The sequence below is a fragment of the Hordeum vulgare genome, chromosome 7H (assembly GCF_904849725.1).
Source record: "Hordeum vulgare subsp. vulgare chromosome 7H, MorexV3_pseudomolecules_assembly, whole genome shotgun sequence".
NCBI classification, from domain to species: Eukaryota; Viridiplantae; Streptophyta; class Magnoliopsida; order Poales; family Poaceae; genus Hordeum; species Hordeum vulgare.
Genome location: NC_058524.1, coordinates 107,089,352 through 107,112,413, shown reverse-complemented (window position 1 = coordinate 107,112,413; position 23,062 = coordinate 107,089,352). Strand labels below are relative to the sequence as shown.

Here is a 23,062-nt window from a genome sequence, read left to right as displayed (position 1 = left end):
GAAGATGATGGAGATGAGCCACCCTCATTTGTGCTACCTAAAGGGAGGAAGAGTAGGGCCAAGAAAAGGAAACCAATGATCTCGTACAATGACAAACTTAAGCAACCACATCGGCAGTTATGTGTGTACATGTGCTTTAAGGATCAACATCAATTCAGAGAAGCTTGTTGAGCTTGCACATCACACAGGCCAGAGACTTCAGGTATCACAGAAACTCATACCAAAGGATCATTGCTTGTTGTAAGCAAGAGCACTGCCAGTTTTGCATAGTTGCTGCAATTATCAAAGGGGAGAAGACTTTTGCTATTAAGAAAATGAGGCTGGAGCACACTTGCCCTACCAACACAAAGAAATCAAGGATTAGTGCAAAGTGGCTTGCAAAGACCTATGAGTCATTGTTCAGGTCTGATCCCACCACTAGCATACACACTTTGATGGACAACTGCAGGGAGAAGTATGGTGTTGATGTGGGAAGGCACATGGCCTATAGGGCCAAAAAACCTTGTTGTAGAAGTTGTGCTAGGAGAGCACAAGAAGCAGTATCCCAGACTTAGGGATTATGCTCGGACCATCATGGATACAAACTCTAGTAGTAGAGTTGTAGTCACAACAGTTATTTCAAAACCTACTACAAATACACCACATCCAGTACCAAGGTTTCATGTTATGTTCTTCTGCATAAATGGAGCAAGGGAGGGATTTCTGAATGGATGCATACCATTCATTGGTTAGTCATTCCTTTATTGTGCATCAGAAATTTTAATTGTTTAGCAATGCTTTATAGGGACTTAAATTGTTCTTTGCTTTCCATCAACAGGTGTTGATGGATGCTTCATTAAGCTGACCACTGGTGCTCAAAGCCTTGTTGCCACTGGAAGAGATGGCAATAACAATATTTTCCCACTTGCATTTGCTATAGTTGGACAAGAGGACACAGCTAACTGGTGTTGGTTTCTGCACCAATTGAAGATATGTCTAGGAGGTGAAACTGGGAAATTTGGTCCTTATACTATCATGTCTGATAGACAGAAGGTATGTGATTTGCAACTAAATCAAGTTCTGCATTTGTAGTTGTATAGAAGCTAAGTTTAGCATGCTATGTGATCACGGGCTGCTAAATGCAGTAAATCAAGTTTTCCTAAACTGCCATCAAAGATTTTGCCTTAGACACCTCTATGCAAATTTTCAGAATGCTGGGTTTAGGGGGGAAGATTTTAAGAAATGCATGGATAATGCCAGCTATGCTTACAACCAACACAAGTTTAACATTGCCATGAATGATCTGAAAAATGAGGGTGGGGAAGCTTGGAAGTGGCTGAGTGGAATACCTAAGAACACATGGGCTAGGCATGCTTTTGACACTAACTGCAAGACATACTTGGTTGTTAACAACCTATCTGAGGTGTTCAACACAATTACATCCTAGATTTTAGGAAAAAACCTATTAGGACTATGATTGATGGTATTAAGGACAAGCAGATGGTGAGGTGGCATAGGAATAGAGAGAAAGGAAAGGCAGCTCTGTGGGAGATTACACCACATTATGCTGAGAAGCTAGAGGTGAAAAAGGAAAGGGCTAGATTCTGCAAACCTATCCAAGCTGGTGTAAATCTATGGCAAGTGACTAGTGGGCAGCAAACACATGTTGTAAACTTGAAAGTTCATACATGTGGCTGCAGAAAGTGGAACCTGTCTGGCATACCATGCAACCATGCAATATCAGCAATTAACAAGGCAAAAGGATTTCCAGAGGAATATGTGTCCAAATTCTTCAAAAAACCTTTCTACCTTGCTTCTTATCAGCCAGTGATATATGCATGTTCCTGGTGAACATGATTGGACAAGGATAAGTGGCCCAGACATAGAGCCACCCACATTTCATGTGAAGAGGGGAAGAAAGAAAGAGAAGAGAATAAAGGGAAAATTTGAGGTTCCAAAACCAAAGGATAGTTCAAGAATGGCCACTATAACATGCAGCAAATGTGGGCTCCAAGGCCACAGGTACACCAACTGCACACAATAGTAGAGACCAGAGTTGGCTTTGAGGAAAAACAAGCATGTGGTAAACCCTTTTGTGATTATGTGCTTTGCAACTATTATGTTCATGTGTTAAATCCTTTTGTGTTTATTTGCTTTGCAACTATTATGTGCATGTGTTAAATCCATTTGTGTTTACAGCCTACAACTGCAAGATCACAGCCTCCAACTGCAAGATCACAACCTCCAACTGCAAGACCAAGGAGTGAAGCAAGATCACAGCCTCCCCTTGCAAGATCTACAAGAAGGTCAACAAGTAGTGTCAATGTTCATAGGCCTTTCACTACCCCAAGATTTGTTGCTCCTGGAGGTTCATCATCTGTTGATGGAGGTTCATCATCTGCTCCTGCCCCAAGATTTTCTGCTGGAGGTTCATCATCTGCTCCTGGAGGTTCATCAGCTGCTCCTACCCCAACAAACCATTCTGGCTGGATGGCATTTTTTACTGCCAGTGATAACCATAACTAATGATGATGTGTACTAAGTGATCAGTACTAAGTTGTATGATGTGTACTGAGTGATCAGTACTAAGATCCTTTTATGATCAGTGACTTATTGTGTACTAAGTTCTATGATCAGTACTAAGTGATGTGTACTAAGTGACTTATTTCTGTTTATCATCTACAAGATCCTTTTGTGCTCTAAGATCATCATCTATGATCATCATCCTTTTGTGCTCTATGGTCATCATCTACAAGATCCTTTTGTGATTTATGATCATCATCTACAAGATCCTTTTTGTGCTTATGTGCTTTGCAACTTTTTCTGTTTATGTGCTTTGCAACTTTTTGTGTTTAACTTCATAGAAGAAAGGTAAGAGCAATATGTGGAATTAGTCAGCAGGTTCAAAAATAAGAATGCATGAATGCAAGGTGCTTGATGGTCATGATTCTGTTGTATGTTATGTGTTATATCTGCTCTCTTTAGTTAGGAAAGTGTGTTTCTGCTTTCTTAGATGCTTGATGGTCATTGTTCTGTTGTATGTTGCATTTCCAGTGTGTAATTAGGAAAAAGGAAAAAAAGTTTAAAAATTAAGAGGTAGCACATTTGTGGTCTGCTACAAACAGGACAAGGATGACAAACTAAAATGGTGATTACTTGAGCAATGGATTTCTTCCTTTCCCGTAAAACACATAATTGTATCTTCAAGTTATAGTTTTTTCTTCCAAAAAAGCTTTTCACATAATGCAACATATATCATAGGTACAAACCCATCTATCAATGCAACATATAAGAAGATATGGTGTTTATGTGCTTTCCAAGACACAACATATATCAATGGTGTTTATGTGCTTTCCAAGGCACAAACCCATCTATCAATGCAACATATAAGAAGATATTTCACATAATACAACATATTGGGGTTGAACACAGATCAAGTCACTTAAACATCCATAATTCAGAGATTCTTACAGTACAACATGGGTACAAACCTACTCGTTATTAAGTTACAACCATAGCATAGTGAAGTTCAAGCTGCATTAAAGAACAATAATTCACAAAAGGGCAGCACATCAACCATAACATAGTGAAGTTCATCTTCATCTCATCAGCAATCTAGCTTCAGCTCATCCATCCAAAATGTCCCTGATCATCTTCAACTTCTCTTGGTTCTTCTCCATTGCCTTGAACTGATCAGCAATCTGGAGCTTCAGCTCATCCCTGCGTTTAATGAGATTCACAATTCCTTTCTTCAGTCCATCAATGTGAAGGTTGAGCACCACAATGTCATCATTAAGTTTTTCCTCAGAATTGGTCAGTTTATCAACCTGAACCTTCAAATTGTGGTTCTCTTCACTTACCTTCTCCTTCTCCTTCAAATGATTAGCCTTCTGGTTCCTAATGACCCTGCCTTGAGCTTCTGCAAGGTTCATAAGCACTAAATACTTCCCTTTAAGTTTCATTGTCTCTGTCTCTTTCTTCTCAATCTCAGTCTTCATGACAGCCACAGCAACACTAGAGCTCTCTGCACCATGGGCATTCACCTTATCCTTCAAATAGCTCAAATCCATGACCCTCTCCTCCTGGGCATTGAGCAGTTGATTCACATCTTCTACTAGTTTGTCATAGTTTGCATCAAGATTTCTTTTCTCTTCTGTCAGTTGGTGAATTTTCAATGAATTCTTCAAGTTATCATCCCTCCTAGCACTCTTGTTGTCTTCCAACATTTCTCAAAGTTTCAACAGTGCATTTTGCATTGTGGGAGGCCACTCTGGGTCTACCCACCCAACAAAACCACAATTTTGAGGTTGCTGCAATACAAAAAACCACATATTATATTACTCTATAAAGCACACCAATTAAAATGTCATCACCTACATAAATAAAAACTAATACTGATTCATTTAGTAGTAATCAGTAGTAATGATTCACTTAGTTAAAATGTCAACACCTACATAAATAAAAAATAGCAGTACTAATGAACACTACTTGTAAGAAAATAGCAGCACTTGTAACTAAGCTGCATCTTTAGCAATACATAAAAAAAATAGCAGCACTTGTAACTAAGCTGCATCTTTAGCAGTACATAAAAAAAATAGCAGCACTTGTAACTAAGCTGCATCTTTAGTAGTACTAAACAATGATTGATGCCCATTACTAATGACCAAGGAGTAGTAAACAATGACTAAGCTGCATCTTTAGTAGTAGCTAAGCTGCATCTTTAGTAGTAAACAAACTGAGAGCTGCATTTGTAATAAACAATGACAATCTGACCCAGTCTGCAGCAGGAACAATGACAATTTGTAATAAACAATGACAATCTGCAACAGGAACTAAGCATTCTGCACTTGTAACTAAGCTGCACATGTAAGCTTCTGCACTAATACTGATTCATCAACTAAACAATGACAATCTGCAGCAGGAAGTGTCCAAGGAACATTTTAGCTTGCATCTAAAAACAGGACTGTCCGAGGCACATTGTTTAGTTACATAAACAATGAGCTCATCTACCTAAGCTGCGTCTAACTAAGCTGAATGAGAGGCACATTACTGAATGATTGATGCACACGCTAAACTAAGCATCTTACCGGCTAAGCACACACTAAAAACCTCCTGCCTGCCTCAAATCCTTCGAATGATACGCGACGCTCAGGCGGCAGCCGATGCTCCGAGCAAACATCCAGGACCGAATTCTCGATGCCCATGTAGTCTTCGTCGTCGATGCTAGCAGGGATCTAAAGAAGCAACCAAAAAACAAAGAGAAATCCTCAGTTTAAAGAAACAAAAACCCTAACCCTAACCCTAGCTCTACAACTTACCCGGTACACCATGTCGTCGGAGGAAGAGCTGATGTCCAGGCTTCACAGGTCGTTGCTACTATCATCCTCATAAACCATGGCGCGACGGAGGGGGTGGCGGCGGACGAGGTTCGGCGACGAGAGGGGCAGAGACGAGGGAGTGCGAGGAGAGAAGAAGGGGGGAAGAAGGCGACTAGCTTGGTCGACTGGGTCCGAGCCAGACACAAAGATCGACCGACCGAACCGGTTCGAACCGTGTCAACTGACATGCGGGCCGGTACATCAGATAGTGCGTCAATACGAGTTTATACGCTGTCAGACCGTATTGCAACAATTAGTCTTCGAAATGGTACTGACATGCAAAAATGCCTAAATATGGTACTGCGTTGCAATTATCTCATCTTCTTCTTTCGCTTCATCTCCCTGTGCGCTCCGTGCAGCACGCGTTTGGGCAAATCCTCTGCGTAGTGCGCGACAGCAGTGGTGATGGGCCTGAAAGATCCGGATCAAGGAAATCGGTGATAATTACCAGCGATTTGGACCGGTCCATCCATACCCGACGTCCACTGAAACTTAGCCGGTGATGCAGGGACGACTCGATCGAGCGAGCTCACCACCGGTCAGTAGTCACACTACTCACTACTAGTATTCGGCGATGTGTTATATGCCAAGCAACCGGTGCGACCGGTCGGAATGGCGACACCTCAATCAATCGATCGATCAAAAGACTAAGCAGCCAGCGCCGTCGCTGTGCTGTGCAGTCCCGTCCGTTGCAACTGGCCGGCCGACTGACGTCAGTCAGGCGCCTCGTGCCGACCTGAGGGAGGCCGTCGTGTCTTCAGAAACCCGTGGCACGTCTCTCACCATCGCCATTATAAAGCACAAGCAGCCTTCTCTTCCCTCCCGCGCCCACCTCAAAGTTTTTTCTTCTTCCAACCATCGGCACCCAGCTCAACTTCAGAATCCAAGCTCCGCCGCCACTGCCCGTCGGGTAGTGGCTGCAGCTAGCTCGCTCGTGCCGATGGCGAGGGGGGCAAGGTCGAGGAGGGCGCCGGCGGGGGAGGAGGAGGCAGAGAAGGAGTACGAGGTGGACGTGGAGCCCGACCGGTGGAAGTCGTCGTCGTCGTCGCGGAGCAGCCGGCTCGAGCTCATGGGCCGCCTCCCCCCGCTGCGCCGCCACAGCCGCATCCCGGGAGCCGACGGCGACGGGGAGGGCGGGCTCCTCCGCGGCCTCGTCATCCACCCCGACAACAAGTATGTATCGTATCGCTGCCATACGGACACGTACGCCTGCCTGTGCTGCGATGGACTGATATATACTCCCTCCGTTCCTAAATACTCCTATAAGTCTTTGTAGAGATTTTACTAATGGACTACATACGGATGTATATAGACATACTTTAGAGTGTACATTCAATCATTTTGCTCCGTATATAGACATCTAGTGAAATCGCTTAAAAGACTTATATTTAAGAACGGAGGGAGTATATCAGAAATCGCCACGTCCTTCATCATTCCCCTTTTTTTTTAAATCTTTAGCAAGCATCAACATGTTTTTATATGCCGTTCAACCTGAGATGTTCTTTGTAACATGTTGCATGAAGAACAGATGACAGCAACATGTGATTGAACAGCCTGCATGCTAATGTAGCTGTTACGCAGCAATACGATATTATAATGGTAGAAGGCATCTGCTTACCATGATATGTCAACTAAACTTAAACTAATAAGCGACACCAGTAACTTGCCTCCACAACGCCAACCAGGTGTATGGCTACTGCAGTTCAGAGTGTTTTTTATGATGTCGCTCTGCACTCCAAATTTGATTTGGGTGCTTGATAATTTAGATTGCTGGCTTGAAGCGCCATAAGTATTAACCAGCTGGCAGCCGCTAATCTTGGGTGTTGTCATAGTAAGTCTCTTGAGGAATATTTAAGCTGTTGCGGAGGCCCTGTAAAGTAGATCAAAATGTAGAACAGTCAGCATGACTTTGCTTCTTAGAGCATCTCCAGCCGTTCGCCCCCCAAAAACGTTTTTAGGCGAAAATTAGCATCTCTTGGGGGCTCGCCGGCGCTAATTTGCAACCCAAATTCGGCACAAACTCAACAAAAAATTAATTTTTATCACAGAGTTCATCACAGACATCAATACAAATCAAATAGTTTAACGAAGAAAGCTCATAATTTGAATAAAAAATAAAACACATCGAACTAGACGGTGTCCTTGAGCCTCCATAGGTGCTCCACGAGACCGTGCTGCAGTTCTTGATGCACCTGTAGGTCTCAGACCTCATGACGCGTATTGAGGAAGGCAGCCCATCCTGTCGGTACCTGGTGATCAACAGCTGCAACAAGATCCTGCCTGAAATATGGTTCAGTGTTAAACACTGGCTCCTCCTGCTCGCTCTCAATAATCATGTTGCGCAAGATAACACAGCAATTCATCACCTCCCACATCCAAGATTCGACCAGGTCAGAGCGGGGTACCGGACAACAGCAAATCGAGATCGGAGCACACCAAATGCCCGCTCGACATCCTTTTTGCAAGCCTCCTGGCACTTTGCAAAGTGGGACTTTACCTCCTGGCACAGGGTTTGAGATAGTATTCACAAATGTTGACCATCTTGGATAGATGTCATCTGCTAGGTAGTATCCTTTGTTGTAGTGGCATCCATTGACCTCGAAGTTCACCGGAGAAGCATTGATCTTCAACAAGCTTGGCAAAGACATTCGAGCACTGCAAGACGTTGATGTCGTTGTGAGTTCCTGGCATCCCAAAGGAGTGCCAAATCCAAAGGACTTGAGTAGCCACTGCCTCAAGTACCACACTGCAAGCTCCTTTCGCGCCTTTGTAAATCCCCTGCCAAGCAAATGGATAGTTTTTCCATTCCAAATGCATGTAGTCGATGCTTCCAAGCATCCCAGGAAATCCTCTTGCTTCATTCTGTGCTAGGATCCGAGTAGTGTCTTCAACATTGGGTGACCGCAAGTATTATGGTCCAAACACTTCCACCACTACCCTGCAGAACTTGTACAAACACTCAATGGTGGTAGACTCGGCCATGCGTCCATAGTCTTCCTGTATATCACCAGGAGCTCCGTATGCAAGCATCCTCCTAGCTGTCGTGCACTTCTAGAGTGAGGAGAATCCCACTGTGCCGGTGCAATTCTTCTTGCAAATGAAATAGTTGTCGAACTCTCGAATGGCATTCACAATCTTGAGCAAGAGCTTCCGGCTCATCCAATAACGACGCCGAAATACTTTCTCACCGTGTAGTGGAGCGTCGGTGAAGTAATCGGCATAGAGCAAGCAATAGCCCTCCATTCGATGCCTCTGCTTGCTCTCGCGGCGGCTCGGCGCCGAGCCACCTCGTCGCGGCTTTGCATTCTTCGCGAACAGGCCGGCCAGAGTGGCGAGGATCATGAGGTGATCTTCGTCGTCGGTGTCGGCCTCGGCTTCCACCTCCATCAGAACCGTGAACGCCTCCTCGTCGTCGGAGCCCATCATCGAACATGCAAATCGCCGAATACCTGGTGGGCGTGGTGAGCGGGTAGCCACCGGTATCCTCGCCTGCGTGGTCGGAGCCCTGGAAAGCCCGAGCAGTAGCAGGGATGGAGGCCATCACGGCAAAACCCTCTCTTTCCGGGTTGTGGGCAAGGGTTTGGCGCCAGTATCGGCATAGCGGGCGACGGGAGAAGTGGCTTTCTTCTGCTGTGCGTGGGTCGAATCTGGGCGGGAAAAGGCATTTCTCACCCGAAAATGCTGGCCCATGGGCCGCTTTTCCTTCCGTCGGAGCCTCCAAATGCCCACAACATGCTGGGTTCAGCCTGGGATCGCCGGGCCGAAAAATGGCTTGAACCGGCGGAATTCGGCATCCTGGGGGTGTGACTGGGTTTTTTTTTTGCGACGGTAGAAATAAAGACGCCTTGCGGGGGGCTGTTGGGGGTGCGGCTGGAGATGCTCTTAGTCCTGCCCCTGGTGATAAAACTCTGGTGGGCCCAGCAATGCTTAAACACAGGGCACATTTGGCCTAGCAACTTCATTTTCACCTAGTTAAGAAAAGTGTGCGTCTCTTGCTAATTTGACAACCAAAATCAACCTTCGTAGGTAACAATTGACATGGCTGTAAATTAACAAATGGAAGTTGAATGCTCTATAAGATTGGAACCTTGGAGAATGTTGTTGGCTTGTTGCTCACCCATGTTAAAACAGATGCTAGAGTTACACTATTTTGACATAAGCTATATTATAGGAATACCGGGTGTGCTAACTAATTGATTTGTGTCCTGCAGGTTGTACCGGTTATGGACTAGGTTCATAGTGGGTTGGGCAGTGTACAGTTCCTTCGTTACACCCTTCGAATTTGGATTCTTCAGGGGGCTCCCTAGGAAGTTGTTCTTCTTGGACATAGTTGGTCAGGTTGCCTTCCTTATTGATATTGTCCTCAAGTTTCTTGTGGCCTACCGTGACCCTGACACATACCGCATCGTATACAATCCAACCTCTATTGCCCTCCGGTAATATTCACTTATCCCATGCTTTAACAGTACAACTAAAATAATTGTTAGTCGTGATTGCCTTATATTGGCGCTGATATCCTTTGATCAATTCCACCAGCTGTACTTTGTGAAATATGTCATTTGGCAACTCAAATACGAATGTAAGCATGATTTATATGCTCTATACACCCAGGTATTGCAAGTCAAGCTTCATTTTCGATCTCCTTGGTTGCTTCCCATGGGATGCCATCTATAAGGTAATATGCAGTTTATGATGTGCTGATGGTTTAGCTTGTCTGCTCTTGTTTTCATATGATGAACTGTGTACAGGCTTCTGGACGTAAAGAAGAACTAAGATACCTACTGTGGATTCGCTTAACACGAGTGTTGAAGGTCAGAGAATTCTTCACGGATTTGGAAAAGGACATCCGTGTGAATTACCTGTTCACAAGAATAGTGAAACTCATACTTGTGGAGCTCTATTGTACACACACAGCAGCTTGTATCTTCTATTACCTGGCAACAACGCTTCCTGAATCAGTGGAGGGATATACGTGGATCGGGAGTTTGCAGCTAGGAGACTATAGCTATTCCCATTTCAGGGAGATCGATCTTGCCACGCGTTATGTTACATCAATGTACTTTGCCATTGTCACCATGGCAACTGTTGGTAAGTTTGGTTCTCATATCCAAACAAATAGTTTCGCTTTCCATAACTAGTTCCTTAGCCTAGTTTAAAATGATGGTATGGTATTATTTTTCCTCTGCAGGTTACGGTGACATTCATGCTGTAAATGTTAGGGAAATGATATTTGTCATGATATATGTTTCCTTTGATATGGTTCTTGGAGCTTACCTCATCGGTAACATGACAGCAATGATTGTGAAAGGCTCGGCAACCGAGCGATTCAGGGATAAAATGAAAGAAGTTATCAGGTATATGAACAGAAATAGACTTGGAAAGGACATCAGAGAACAGATCAAGGGGCATTTGAGGTTGCAGTATGAGAGCAGCTGCACTGAAGCCTCTGTACTTCGGGATATTCCTGTTTCTATTCGTGCAAAGGTGATGAGAGTTATAATTTGGAGATCTTGTCATTCTTCTGTGATGTAGTTTTAAGATTGTCCTCTCTACAATAGTCAGCTTGCAGTTGGAAGTCTTGTGTCTTCAACACGGCACATCAAATATGTTCTTGTGTGTTGTGAGTCTCTGACTGATGATATATTTTGTACTATTTGCAGATTTCTCAAACACTGTACATGCCATACATTGAAAGGACTCCATTGTTCAAAGGATGTTCAGAAGAATTCCTTCAACAGATTGTGTGTGCTGCTTTGATTCTGACAAATTATACATGTTGATGTATTAAGTTTGAAAAAAAAATCCCACGATTTTCTTATGCGTCTTTGCTCCTTACAGGTGATTAGGCTGCAAGAAGAGTTCTTCTTACCAGAAGAAGTTATTCTGGAGCAAGGGAGTGCGGTTGACCAGCTATACTTCGTCTGTCAGGGTGCACTGGTTAGTTCAATCCTAAAAAACAATTCAAGCCTAAAACAAATTGGTTAACTCTTCAAAGCTTTTGGTTTTCAGATATTTTTACTATTGTGTGCTTTCCCTGGTATACTGGTTATTGTTGGTTGTTCAACATCTATATCTAAGAGGATGACTTTCTAAGCATGGGTGAACTCTGACAAATATTAATGGGGATATATATCCTGTGCCGTTGTATACACTGGATCTTAACTTTGTATTCACATAGCCACCTGTTTTTCGTTGTATTTATAATTTATTGTCAATTGTGGCACAGGTACTCTATGTACATCAGAATGCACAAGCACCACAACTAGGTTGTTCTTTTTGGGTGCATTTCTAATGCCACAAATCGCGTCCCAAGCTAATGGATGCAGCTATGCTTAGCTGAAACTTGACCTTACAACTAGTTATTATCCATCTTAGTGACCATATATTCTTCTGTTCAGGAAGGTGTTGGCATTGGAGAAGATGGTCAAGAGACTATTCTAATGTTGGAGCAAGGGAATTCTTTTGGAGAAATTGCTATTCTCTGTAACATTCCACAGCCCTACACTGTTCGCGTTTGCGAACTTTGCAGGCTCTTACGGTTGGATAAAGAGTCGTTCGCACACATATTGGAGATTTATTTTGCTGATGGAAGAAAACTTTTGAGCAATCTTACCGAGGTAAACAGTAGAAACAACCAACATGCCATTAATTATTTCATCTAATTCCAGTATTCATAGATAATGCATCTTTTTTCTTGACGTGCTATCTCCCGACTGCAGAGCAATGAATATGGTAAACGCGTTAAACACGTAGAATCAGATATCACATTCCACATAGGGAAGCAAGAGGAAGAGCTGACCTTAAGAGTAAATAATGCCGCTTTTTATGGTGACCTTCATCAGTTGACTGGCTTAATCCGAGCTGGAGCCAATCCAAAGAACAGTGATTACGATGGGCGATCTCCTTTGGTACGAATTACTAATATTTGGTTTGATAGTTCTTATCTAATTCAAAATGTTGCCCCCTCCATGATAAATATTCCATGCCTGATGTAAGCATCTTCATCGCAGCATCTAGCAGCTTGCAGAGGGTATGAAGATGTTGTGCGATTCCTTATCCATGAAGGGGCTGATATCAATCTAACTGGTATGCTCACTCAGTGAAATGCATCCCTGCAGCAATTTCCAGCTTCTTGCATATATCTTGTATACTTCTGTGATCACACATTTTTAAGCACATGATCTTTGCTCAACAACAGATAAATTTGGGAACACACCCTTACTGGAGGCAGTGAGGCAGGGGCATGGTAGAGTGGCGTCAATACTCTTCAGCAAAGGAGCCAAGCTGAACCTAGAGAATGCCGGTAGCCATCTCTGCATAGCAGTATCAAAGGGAGACTCTGATTTCATTCAAGGGGCTCTAGCTTATGGTGCCGATCCAAACTCAAAAGACTACGACCATCGCAATCCTCTCCACATAGCCGCTGCAGAGGGCTTGTATATTATGGCGAAGTTGCTGGTAGACGCTGGTGCAAGTGTGTTTGCAATGGACAGGTACCACCAAATAATACTTCATCCTTTATCTATGTCATCAAGCTTGAAACCACTTAAGGGTGTAAGGCGTGCTTGAGTTTGACATTGCCAACTATGCAGACGCGGTACTACTCCTCTGGACGAAGGGCACAAGTCTGGGAGTAAGCCCCTTATAATGCTTCTGGAACAAGCGAAAGCCGACGAGCTCTCCAAGTTCCCCACACGAGGCGAAGAAGTGAGAGGCAAGTTCAGAAGCTTGAACCTGTGCATAATCACATGCACATTGTTCATTTGTGACAATAAGAACTTCTGTTGGCAGATAAGATGCATACAGGACGATGCTCCGTGTTCCCTTACCATCCATGGAATACTGATGCCAAGCGAAAAGAGGGGGTGATGCTGTGGATTCCTCGCACTATCAATGAACTCATCAGGTCAGCCCAGGAGAAGCTTGGTTTATCCAGCTCATGCCGACGCTTGCTCTGTCAGGATGGCGCGGCGGTCCAGGATGTGGACATGATCAATGACGGGCAGAAGATCTATCTGGTTGGAGACAAGGACACCGGTCATAGCAAGTAGAAGGTGCACCAAGCGTTGAAATAGGATAATCATATTGTTGCAGGAAATTTTGTTTTTTTCTTTTCTTTTTCAGTCAGGTATTTCTGAAAGAGTAGCCTATCCCCCCCCCCCCTGGTTGCGCGCACACACACCTTTCTGGTATGCAGGCTGAATGTCGTACCAATGTACATAGATATAAGCAAGAGAACGACCAAACATGACGGAACCGATTATCGATGTTGTACAAATTATAGTAGAATGGTAATAAGATGTGGAGCTGAAATGGAGTGTGAATAAAGATGTCCACAAATTGACCCCACACTAAAGTTGAGCTGGTGTTGTTTACGACCATGAATAAGTGGCAGGACCAAAATCTTTTCAGTTAAAATGTAAAATGGAAGTGGGATTTGAATGAAGATCTCCACAAAAGAAGGGAAATGTTCATTGTGCACAATAAAGAGAAGAGGGCCATGGAGCATACAAGAGCAATACCATGTGTATGCGGTGCACTTCACTGCCAGGCAATTTGAGCTGGTTCTCCGTTGTAGCTGCGGAACTTCCTCTTTGCTGCTTCTCTTTCGGAACTAGAATGACTTGTTAGATCTGCACTATCTTGTGCTAGCTGCTTTTTCTCTGGTTATCTGTGTAGTTGAACTGAATCCCATTCCCTGTACATCGCACCATATACCTGTCATGTTCATTCAAACCACAGTTTTTTTAGCTTCCTTACAACTTAACTTGTAGCTCCGCCACTGTGTTCCTATCTGCATATATGGACAGTAGGCTCTCTTTTCTGTAAAGTCCAGCTGTGTACTTGCAGGTGTCTGCCTTCTCCCTGAACTCTCTAGATCCGCAGTTTCGGCAGTATATTAGCTTCTTCAGCTGATCTAAATAAACCTTTGGTGAGTTTTCTCTGGAAACAGAACAGTACTACATCGTTGCTGATAAAATTTTAGTTGTTGGATGTATGTTGACGAAATGTGGAGGGCTGGGAACATGTGCTGCTGAGGATTGTTGTGGGTGCCCCTCTGCTGCTGCTATGTTGCCTCCTGATCATCCTCAGGGCCTCGGTGATCTAGTCATCGTCCTGGTCACCATCAAGGACACGCCATCACCCTGTGCACAACAGTAGCTGGCTCAGCCAATGCACTTCACTTGAAACTCAAAAACTGAAACAAAATGTGAAGCAGTAATGCAGTATGCATATTCGCTTAGCAGCCAGATCTGAAGATGGGAGTGCCATCAGTGTAGTATTATCCATTTGCTCATCAGAAGCAACCAAACTATGGAGGTCCACTTGGCTGGAAAAACAACACATGCATGCCAGCAAGATAAAGAGAATGGTTCTCTAGGTGCAACTTCCCTTCATTGACTAATCATGATGAGTTCATGAAATAATTTACATAGTTACACACCATCATACAAGTTTTGTAATGTGCCAAAAAAAAAAACTATAGAAGTATTTCTCTCTTCTTTGCAGATTCATAAATAAATTCGCAGATGAAACAATCAAATGTGTCATACTTGCAGCAAATCAAATATCTCGTAAACTTGCTACATCAAGGCAAGATGCCGACAGTAGATAGAAGACTACTTCTGAGTTCTGAATTAAGCCTGAATAGGAGGGGGTATTTGTCAGTCAAAGGTAATTCGCTCCAAAAAACAGAACACTACACAGGAGCCATTACCCCTGCCTAGATCAATCAACCAGTATATATAAAGTAAATGTAAAGATGCCTAAAGAACAATTACTTCGAGTCTTCGACAGTCCAGCTTAGCTTACGGAAACAATCACATGTGTTGCATGTTTCTCTTGAATCTCACACAAATAGTGAAAATGTTACGAATTTTCATACTGGAGTTGGTTCATGTAAATCTGAATCTAGCCGGCACTTCCCCTCTGCACGCTGCTGCATAGTCTTTGGCGAGTTGTGGTGCAGCTTTCTTGTGAGGGCATATGAACTTCTCCATGAATACCTTCTCGGTCAGCACGACTGCATTATAGTAGTCTCGTCCATAATCTAGCAATCCATTTTCCTTAAGAAACTTTACAACATAGTACCGGGGCCTTAGCCGGCCCTCTAGACTGTAGGTGAGCAATGTCAACCGATGAGCCATGTATGCCGGTTCCAACCCAACTTCAGAGACCAGAAACCCTGACTTCCTCTGCAGCAGGTCCTTCGACAATGTCAGCACCATTGGAGCTTTGCAAACAGCAATGCGCACCTCAGCATCCGACCACCTGAACATGTTCTTCAAGTGGTCCACTTTGGCTGTGATATACTCCTCGCCGAGGAATGCAACCTGCAGCGCTTGCCTGAACATCCCAGAGCACCGAGGCACACCTATACCTTCGGCGCATGCGACGATTGCCTGGAGACGGTCCAGGTTGGTGCTAAGCAACCATGGAGCGCCGATGCACAGCTTGGCAATATCGCAAGCACCTAGCCCGCACTCCTCCAGGAACGCGACGTTGGGCTTGATCACGAGCTCGAGGTCGGACGAGAGAAGGCAGGAGCCATGCTTGAGCGCCCGGAAGAGCTTCTCGGCGGAGCCGAAGAGGTGCAGGTAGTATTGTAGACTCGAGACGACGGATCTACAACGGAATTTGGCGCCACCGAGCGAGACGAGGCGCGCGATCTCAGGACGCGAGAAACCGAGGCCGGCCAGCCCGACGACGACGGGGGCCAGGGTCCTCTCTACGCCGGCGCAGAGGAACTTGGGGTCCTTGGCGACGAGGGCGGCCACGTGGGCGCTGGAGAGGCCGAGGCCGGCGAGGAAGGCGAGGACGGCGTCAGGATAGGAGGGGGACCTGAGGTGGTTGACCTTGGCGGAGGCCTTGAGTGCCTGGGCCCGGGTGAGGCCGCAGGTGTCGACGAGGTAGTTCTCCGCCGCGAAGCTAGGGTTCGGGGGTACGACGGGCGCGGCGGCGGCAGAGATGAGGCGGTGGAGCTGGGCGACGGGAGAGGCGGACCGAGAGGAGAGGAGAGATGGTAAGTATATTTGAACTCGGAAACGCGTTCAAAGGCTCGTCTCCAAGACGGAGTCGAACTGCCTAGTAGTAGAAACATAAGACTCTTCTCCCTTGGCTCTGAGCTCGCCCACACCCCCACCCGCTGGCCACTCCGGCCGCGGCGGCCACTCACCAAGCACTTATGACCGGCCGGGGCAGGCCAACCCCCGGCGGACCGGCTCTCCCGGCCCCTCCAGGCGCCGGTCCGCGCGACGCCACACCGCCCCGTGGTTCGTCGCCTGCGTCCCCTGCGTCGCCCCGGGTACTTCACCGCCTGCTGCCAGATCCGGCTCCCACGCCGAGGCTCCTGCTCCGAGAAGAGTGCTCCTATGCTGCAACCAGCGGTCCGCCCCGCGCCTCCTCCCCATCACCGATGGTGGGCATGGGACGGGATCCGCGGGATCTGGCTCCCTCACCTGTCCCAGCGGAGGCCGGGCGCATTCAAGCCCCGCGTCAAGTCCATCATCGTCAACTCCTCGGGGGCCGAGGTTGCCATTTCGGGGCCGGATCCGGGCTGGACTGAGGTGGCCCGGCGGGGAAACCGCCTGGCATCGGCGGATCCCTCGGTCCCCCGGTCTGTCCGAGGTACGCACCGGACGGACCGCCGCGGCGCCTCCACTGCTGATGCCCCGCACGCTGCGCCGCACCTTTTAAATCCGTTCGCCGGCCGCTGTTTTCGTTCTCTTAGCAAGCGTCACCGCCTAGCTGCCTGCCGCGACCCAGTGCACTGCCTCACCTGTAGACGAGCGGGGCACATCGCCTCTCGTTGCCCCCAGAATCGCAAGGCGAAAGGCTCGGTTAGGGATAGGTTGGGTCCGGCACCTCGCGCGATTCAGCTGTCTGGCCGCCTCCGGTTCCCTCCTCCACCTCCCACGGCCATGGCTCCGTCGGCTCCATCCATGCTCCGCCATCTTGACCCGTCTCGGCGCCCCGGGGAGAGCCGTTCCACCACAGTGCTCTCCCCTGCTCTGGATCAGGCCGTGTTTTTCCTCCGCAGCCACGCCGTCACGCTTTCCGCAGCTGATGGGGTCAACGTCTCCTCGTCGATGGCTGTGGGGAAGGCACTGGAGGCCCAGCTCTCCGTGCCAGTGCACTCCCTGCGGGTCACGGCTCACCACCCCGAGCACTTCTTCGTCACCTTCACGCAGCCAGCTCACCAGGTGAACGCCGTGCGCCGGGGCTCCATCCGCGTCGACGGCGCTTGTTTCAACATCAGCCCGTGGCACGAGCACGACCTCGCCACGTTCGACTCCCTCCTGCTCCACGTCCGCGTCGTCGTAGAGAAATTTTTTATGCACTTTTGGTCGGTGGAGGGGGCGGAAGAGATCCTCGGTAGGCGGGTGCGCGTCGACCGCCTCGACAGCCGGACCCTAGAGCGGGGTCACACAAAGACCTTTGCCTGCTGGGTCTGGGCCAGGGACATAGCCGACATTTCGACGTCGCACACTCTGGGGGTCCTTCCTCGCGGAGCCGGGAGGGTGGAGGAGATGGAGGGCTTCTCCCCCCCCAGACAAGAGAGTTGCGCCGCCGCCGGCATCGACGGAATACACCATGCTCATCCACGTCGACAGGGTGGAGGACTGGACGCCGCCCTCTCCACGCTCCTCCCACTCCGTCCAGAGCGGTCTGCCGTCGTCCGGCTCCGACGACGATGACTCCCCCTTCCCGATGGTGGCCCCTGCATCTTGGACGATGGGGGTGGAGGACGGCCAAAGGAGCGACCGCATGCATCGCCTGGCTCATGCCCCCGTTACCAGCCTGGGTTGCCGGGGCGGCCCTAGGGACGGCCGCTCGAGAGACCGCGACGACGAGGGAGGACCGGGTGCAGGTGGACACAGGTCCTGGAAGGACGTCCTCCTTTGCCGCGGCGCCTCGCGTGCTCCTCGCGCTACGCCTTCGCAGCGCCGTCGAAGCCGATCCCCGCCGGCCAGGCGCGGATCGAGGGAGTCCTCGGGCCGTCGCTCGGGGGCTGGGAGGACCACTGCGCCAGCTAGACGCCAGTCGAGGCCCTCACGTGAGAGCTCCACTCCTGCAGGGGCTCCCAAGGCCACGGTCTCCGCCGCTGCGGCCACCCAGCCCACCCCTGTTGCGAGGACCAACGCCAGCGGGAAGGACCCGGTCGAGGAATTCTTCAGGACGGCCAAGAAGCCCACCATAGCCTCCGTCATCGTCGACGGTCTGGCGGCCGACGTCCACATCGCCGCAGAGGCGGCAGTGGCGGCCCCCCTTGAGTTCGTAGATGCCAACCTGCTCCAGGCCTCCGGCGAGACTGTGCAGCTGGACGCCTTCAGTCCAACGCTGTCGGCTGCGGCCTCCGATCTGGGACAGTTCCACAGAACCACCTCATCACCAGCTAGCACCATGGAGGTCCAGCTCGGGGCGGTTACGGGACGCGTCAGGCAGCTGGAGATCGGAGGAGCCGGTGTCGGGCCAGAGCCGTGGGGCCTCTTCCGGACGACCAAGTAGCAGCCTCTGATTGCCACTGCCCCCGCGTGTCGTCCCGCGGCGCCGCCGAAGACTAGGGCCACCTCTACCCCGACTCGCTCCAGCGCGCGACAAGCTGCCATCGGGTCGTCGGTGCCAGTGGCACAGCGCGCCTCCCTACGCATTGTCAAGGAGCTCGGCCTGCTCGGCCCTCGGGACAGGCTGACGGCAGAAGTCGCGAAGGCGCTCTTATAGCGTTTTGAAGAGCCCCTGTCCGACAGCGACATCTCGGTCATCGCCAGGCTGACCCACCTGGACAGTGAGGCGCTGCGGGTCATGGCTCGCATGAACGGCCCCGACGGAGCTGCCGATGAGGCCACCGTGTAACCATGTTAGCCGCCTTTAGTTTCTTATCTCCGATGGCGACCGAACCCCGATCGGTTCGAGTTAGTTTGGTTCCCATCTCGTACGGGCAGTAGGATAGGTCCTCATCGCCGGCGCATCTTGGGTATTGCTGGTTGGCGCCGGCCTCAAACATGTATGATGGTTGTGTCCCTCTTAGGCCAATGGCCGATTAGTTTTAGTCATCGGAGCTCCATCGGTGTTTTAGATGTATGACAAGATCCACCCCATCATGTGCTGGAATGTTCGTGGCTTGAACAACCCAGCCAAGAGGACAGCGGTCGGGGAGATGGCGGCCGCCCACCGCATTGCCATTCTCTGCATCCAGGAAACCAAAATCGCCGCCTGGTCACCTCAGTTAGTCCGCGAGATCGGGGGCTCCAGGCTCACAGAGTGTATCGCTCTACCGGCCATAGGCACTAGCGGAGGTGCGGCCATCCTTTGGGACAAGGAACTAGCCATAGTTTCATCGCATGCGATAAGGATTTTTGCTATTACAGCAAGAGTGACCTTCCTCGGGCAGTCCCAGAGTTTTTGGATATCGTCGGTCTACGGTCCGGCGGACGACGCGAGAAAGGAAGATTTCCTTCGGGAACTTTCCCTCTTGGCGCCCCCCCTCAACGATCCTTGGCTTATCAACGGGGATTTCAACCTCATATACGAGGCGCGAGACAAGAACAACTCCAATCTCAACCGTAGGCTCATGGGTAGGTTCAGAACAGCCATTGACGCGAAGGGTTTAAAGGAAATTAGATGTAAGAACCGTAGATACACGTGGAGCAACGAGCGTCAATATCCTACCCTAGTGAGCATTGATAAGTTCTTCTGCAATACCTCCTGGGAATGCATCTTCCCATCGGTGTCACTCATCGCGGCGTCAACAGCAACATCAGACCACTGCCCGCTGATCCTGGCTGACACCTCCGCCTCCCCCCGTGCAGCCCTTTTCAGATTCGAGAGCTTCTGGCCGAGTTTCCCTCGCTTCCATACCACGGTGGAACGGGCTTGGAACATCTCCAAAGTCATCTCCATTCGATGGCCAAGCTCATCTCCAAAGTCCTCTCCACGCGTCTTTCCACGGTGATCAGTAGCATAATCTCCCCGGCGCAATCAGCATTCCTTCGCTCCAAATCAACGCAAGATAGTTTCCTCTATGTGCAGAATATAGTTAGATCTCTACATAGGAAGAAGCAACCAGCCCTACTGCTTAAGCTAGACATCGCAAAAGCTTTTGATAGCGTCTCATGGGAGTACCTTCTAGAGGTGCTGCAACAACTCGGATTCCCGGCGCGCTGGCGGGACCGGGTTTCACTGCTCCTCTGCACGGCCTCTTCGGTCGTCATGTTAAACGGCACTGTCGGCAAATACTTCACACATCAACGGGGCCTACGGCAAGGAGACTCACTCTCTCCACTTCTTTTCATCATCGCCATCGACACCCTGCACCGACTCCTAGAGAAGGCAACGGAGTTGCATGAAATCGCCCCGTTGCCAGGCAGGGGCATCCCCCTGAGAGTGAGCCTCTATGCAGACGACGCCATCATCTTCGCAAATCCGGCAAGAGAAGAAATCGAAGTTATGATGGCTATCCTACGTGACTTTGGACAAGCCTCAAGTCTGCACATCAACCCATCTAAATCCACCGCTTCACCCATTATATGTGACAACATGGACCTGCAGCACACCCTAGCTAGCTTCGGAGGGAAAGTTGTCGCTTTCCCGCTGACATACCTTGGGCTTCCAATCACTTTGTCGAGGCTTAGGCTAGTCCACATTCAATTCATCTTAGACAGGATTAGAGCTAGACTAGCTGGATGGAAGGGCAAACTGCTTAATGTTGCCGGCAGGCGAGTCCTGGTACGTAATGTTCTCTCAGCCCTACCTACCTTCGCACTCTCTATGCTAAGGGCGCCAAGGAAGTTTTTTGATGAGGTAGACAAAGCTAGGCGCCGTTTTCTCTAGGCACAGGACGACGGCGAGTTTGGTGGAGGCAAGTGTAAAGTAAATTGGCCGACAGTCTGCTCCCCACTGGAGAATGGGGGTTTGGGCATCCTAGACCTAAACTGCTTCAGTAGAGCCCTTAGGCTACGATTGCTATGGCTGGCATGGACGAGCCCCGACAGGGCCTGGCGGGGCATGACTCTGCCTTGCAACGAAGCGGACAGGGACCTGTTTAACGCATCAACAACAGTGGTCCTCGGCAACGGCGCAACGGCATCCTTCTGGCATTGCTCATGGACGGGAGCAGCCACCCTAAAGACGGCATTCTCGTCGCTTTTTAAGCACTCCAGGAGGAAACACAGAACGGTACAGGAGGCTTTAAGCAACAACACCTGGTTAGCAGATTTAGCGCATGGTAACAATGCACACCTATGGGAGGAGGCAATTAGGCTACATAGATGGCTCCAAGATAGGGATATTCACCTTCAGGAAGAAACTGCTGACACTATCACATGGAACCTTGGGGCATCACTAACATATACGGCAAGATCGGCGTACAAGGCACAATTCCAAGAAATGATGAAGTCCGATCTCAAGAAGATAATCTGGAAGACTTGGGCACCCCCTAGGCTCAAGAGTTTTGCCTGGCTGCTCCTGCGAGACAGGCTATGGTGCAATGACCGGCTGCAACGACGAGGATGGCCAAACGGCTATTTCTGTCAGCTATGCCTGCGGAACCTAGAAACATCAACTCATTTGTTCTGGGAATGCCCCATGTCACTAGAAATCTAGGCACACGCTGCCTCGAGGGCCGGATGCGCCTCTTTGTACCCTGACACATGGGCAACAAAGATGGGGCCAACCGATAAAATAGCCACCATGATAGAAACGGCTCAACCAGTACACCGCAAGGCCACCAGGACGATGATCGTCCTGATCCTATCGGAGATTTGGAAGCACAGAAACGATTGCACCTTCACAAGCAAACAGGCGCAGATACAAGATATAAAGAGCGCAATCACAAGAACCGTCGAGCTTTGGAGACAAGCGGGAGCATCGTTCTTGGAGCACCCTTTCTGGGAACCGCCATGAAAAGATCGCGACCGTTTTTCTCCCCTTTTTCCTTTCTATTTTTCTCTGCCCTTTTTCCTTGATCCTTCAATCAACTCCCCCGTCACCTATGTAACCGCTTTTCTCCCTGCTATGTTTTAATATAAGCCAGCATCTAGCTGGATCTTTCAAAAAAGAGAGGAGAGGAGAGGAGCTGGGTGAGGACGCAGCGCCGAAGCCGGAGCATGGCGGCGCGGCGGCGGGGGTGAGGAAAGGTGAAAGAAAACTCAGACACTCAGCTGTCATCGACAACTAGTCCTTAACGGGCATTCTCACTTCATGAGCGAAATGGGCCTTGTCACTCCACGTGCTCCAAATGAACCCAGCGTTTTTTTTTCAAAGTTCAAATCGAGCCCAACGTGTTATTAGTTTCCGGCGCCAAATTAATTCGTTCATTCTCTCTCTCTCTCATTGCTCAAAAAAATTTTATCTCTCTCTCTCGAAAGCCCTAAAAGAATGACACACTCTCTTCCTTGAAAAAAAATCATTCCTTCACCCTTTTCTTTCTTCGAAACGATTCCGGATCTATTATTATATGATTTCACCACAAGTACAAATACAAAGGTCCCAAAAAATACATCGAGGTCTTTGGACCAGAGAACGACCACTACCACCGCTAGAACAAGCTGTTGACGGGTCGTTGTCGTCGATCCCTTACCAAAGACTATATGACCTTGTCGATGACAGCTGGGGAAGTCTTTGTGCACATGTTCCTAAGGACTAGTTGTCGGTGTCAAAACCGGCTGATCTCGACTAGGGGGTCCGAACTGTGGATCTTGATCGGT

General features: G+C 48.5%; 3 protein-coding genes and 1 long non-coding RNA gene across 4 annotated transcripts; 2 read left to right on the top strand and 2 right to left on the bottom strand.

Annotated features, from left to right (window-relative positions):
• Positions 1–5,830: 5,830 nt before the first annotated feature.
• LOC123407359 (potassium channel KOR1-like) lies at positions 5,831–13,681 on the top strand. Its single transcript, XM_045100471.1, has 13 exons — positions 5,831–6,530; positions 9,569–9,793; positions 9,969–10,032; positions 10,106–10,445; positions 10,546–10,841; positions 11,018–11,098; positions 11,196–11,294; positions 11,756–11,974; positions 12,077–12,265; positions 12,368–12,443; positions 12,556–12,850; positions 12,950–13,071; positions 13,149–13,681. The coding sequence occupies exons 1-13, from the start codon at positions 5,932–5,934 to the stop codon at positions 13,406–13,408; spliced, it is 2,865 nt and encodes a 954-aa protein (XP_044956406.1). The 5' UTR covers positions 5,831–5,931; the 3' UTR covers positions 13,409–13,681.
• On the bottom strand, positions 6,708–12,249 carry LOC123407360. The gene is made up of 3 exons (XR_006612587.1): positions 12,157–12,249; positions 11,971–12,070; positions 6,708–7,227 (listed from the first exon to the last, which is right to left on the bottom strand). It is a non-coding gene; the product is annotated as an uncharacterized LOC123407360 (long non-coding RNA).
• Positions 13,682–15,166: 1,485 nt separating the features above from the next.
• On the bottom strand, positions 15,167–17,157 carry LOC123408415. The gene is made up of 3 exons (XM_045101529.1): positions 17,137–17,157; positions 16,552–17,047; positions 15,167–16,395 (listed from the first exon to the last, which is right to left on the bottom strand). The coding sequence occupies exons 1-3, from the start codon at positions 17,155–17,157 to the stop codon at positions 15,254–15,256; spliced, it is 1,659 nt and encodes a 552-aa protein (XP_044957464.1). The 3' UTR covers positions 15,167–15,253.
• Positions 17,158–17,278: 121 nt separating this feature from the next.
• On the top strand, positions 17,279–18,558 carry LOC123408414. Its single transcript, XM_045101528.1, has 2 exons — positions 17,279–17,780; positions 17,972–18,558. The coding sequence occupies exons 1-2, from the start codon at positions 17,279–17,281 to the stop codon at positions 18,556–18,558; spliced, it is 1,089 nt and encodes a 362-aa protein (XP_044957463.1).
• Positions 18,559–23,062: the final 4,504 nt, after the last annotated feature.

Bases quoted from the DNA above. Each gene is read 5' to 3' on its own strand.
- LOC123407359 (XM_045100471.1), top strand. From the start codon at position 5,932: ATGTGTTATATGCCAAGCAACCGGTGCGACCGGTCGGAATGGCGACAC. The intron at 11,099-11,195 runs GTGTGTGCTGCT...TGCTCCTTACAG, and splicing joins AAGAATTCCTTCAACAGATT to GTGATTAGGCTGCAAGAAGA. The intron at 11,295-11,755 runs GTTAGTTCAATC...TCTTCTGTTCAG, and splicing joins TCGTCTGTCAGGGTGCACTG to GAAGGTGTTGGCATTGGAGA.
- LOC123408415 (XM_045101529.1), bottom strand. From the start codon at position 17,157: ATGTGCCCCGCTCGTCTACAG. The intron at 17,048-17,136 runs GTGAGGCAGTGC...CGGATTTAAAAG, and splicing joins TGTGCCCCGCTCGTCTACAG to GTGCGGCGCAGCGTGCGGGG. The intron at 16,396-16,551 runs GCCGGTCATAAG...CGCGTTTCCGAG, and splicing joins CCGGGGGTTGGCCTGCCCCG to TTCAAATATACTTACCATCT.
- LOC123408414 (XM_045101528.1), top strand. From the start codon at position 17,279: ATGGCTCCGTCGGCTCCATCCATGCTCCGCCATCTTGACCCGTCTCGG. The intron at 17,781-17,971 runs GTCACACAAAGA...CCACGTCGACAG, and splicing joins CAGCCGGACCCTAGAGCGGG to GGTGGAGGACTGGACGCCGC.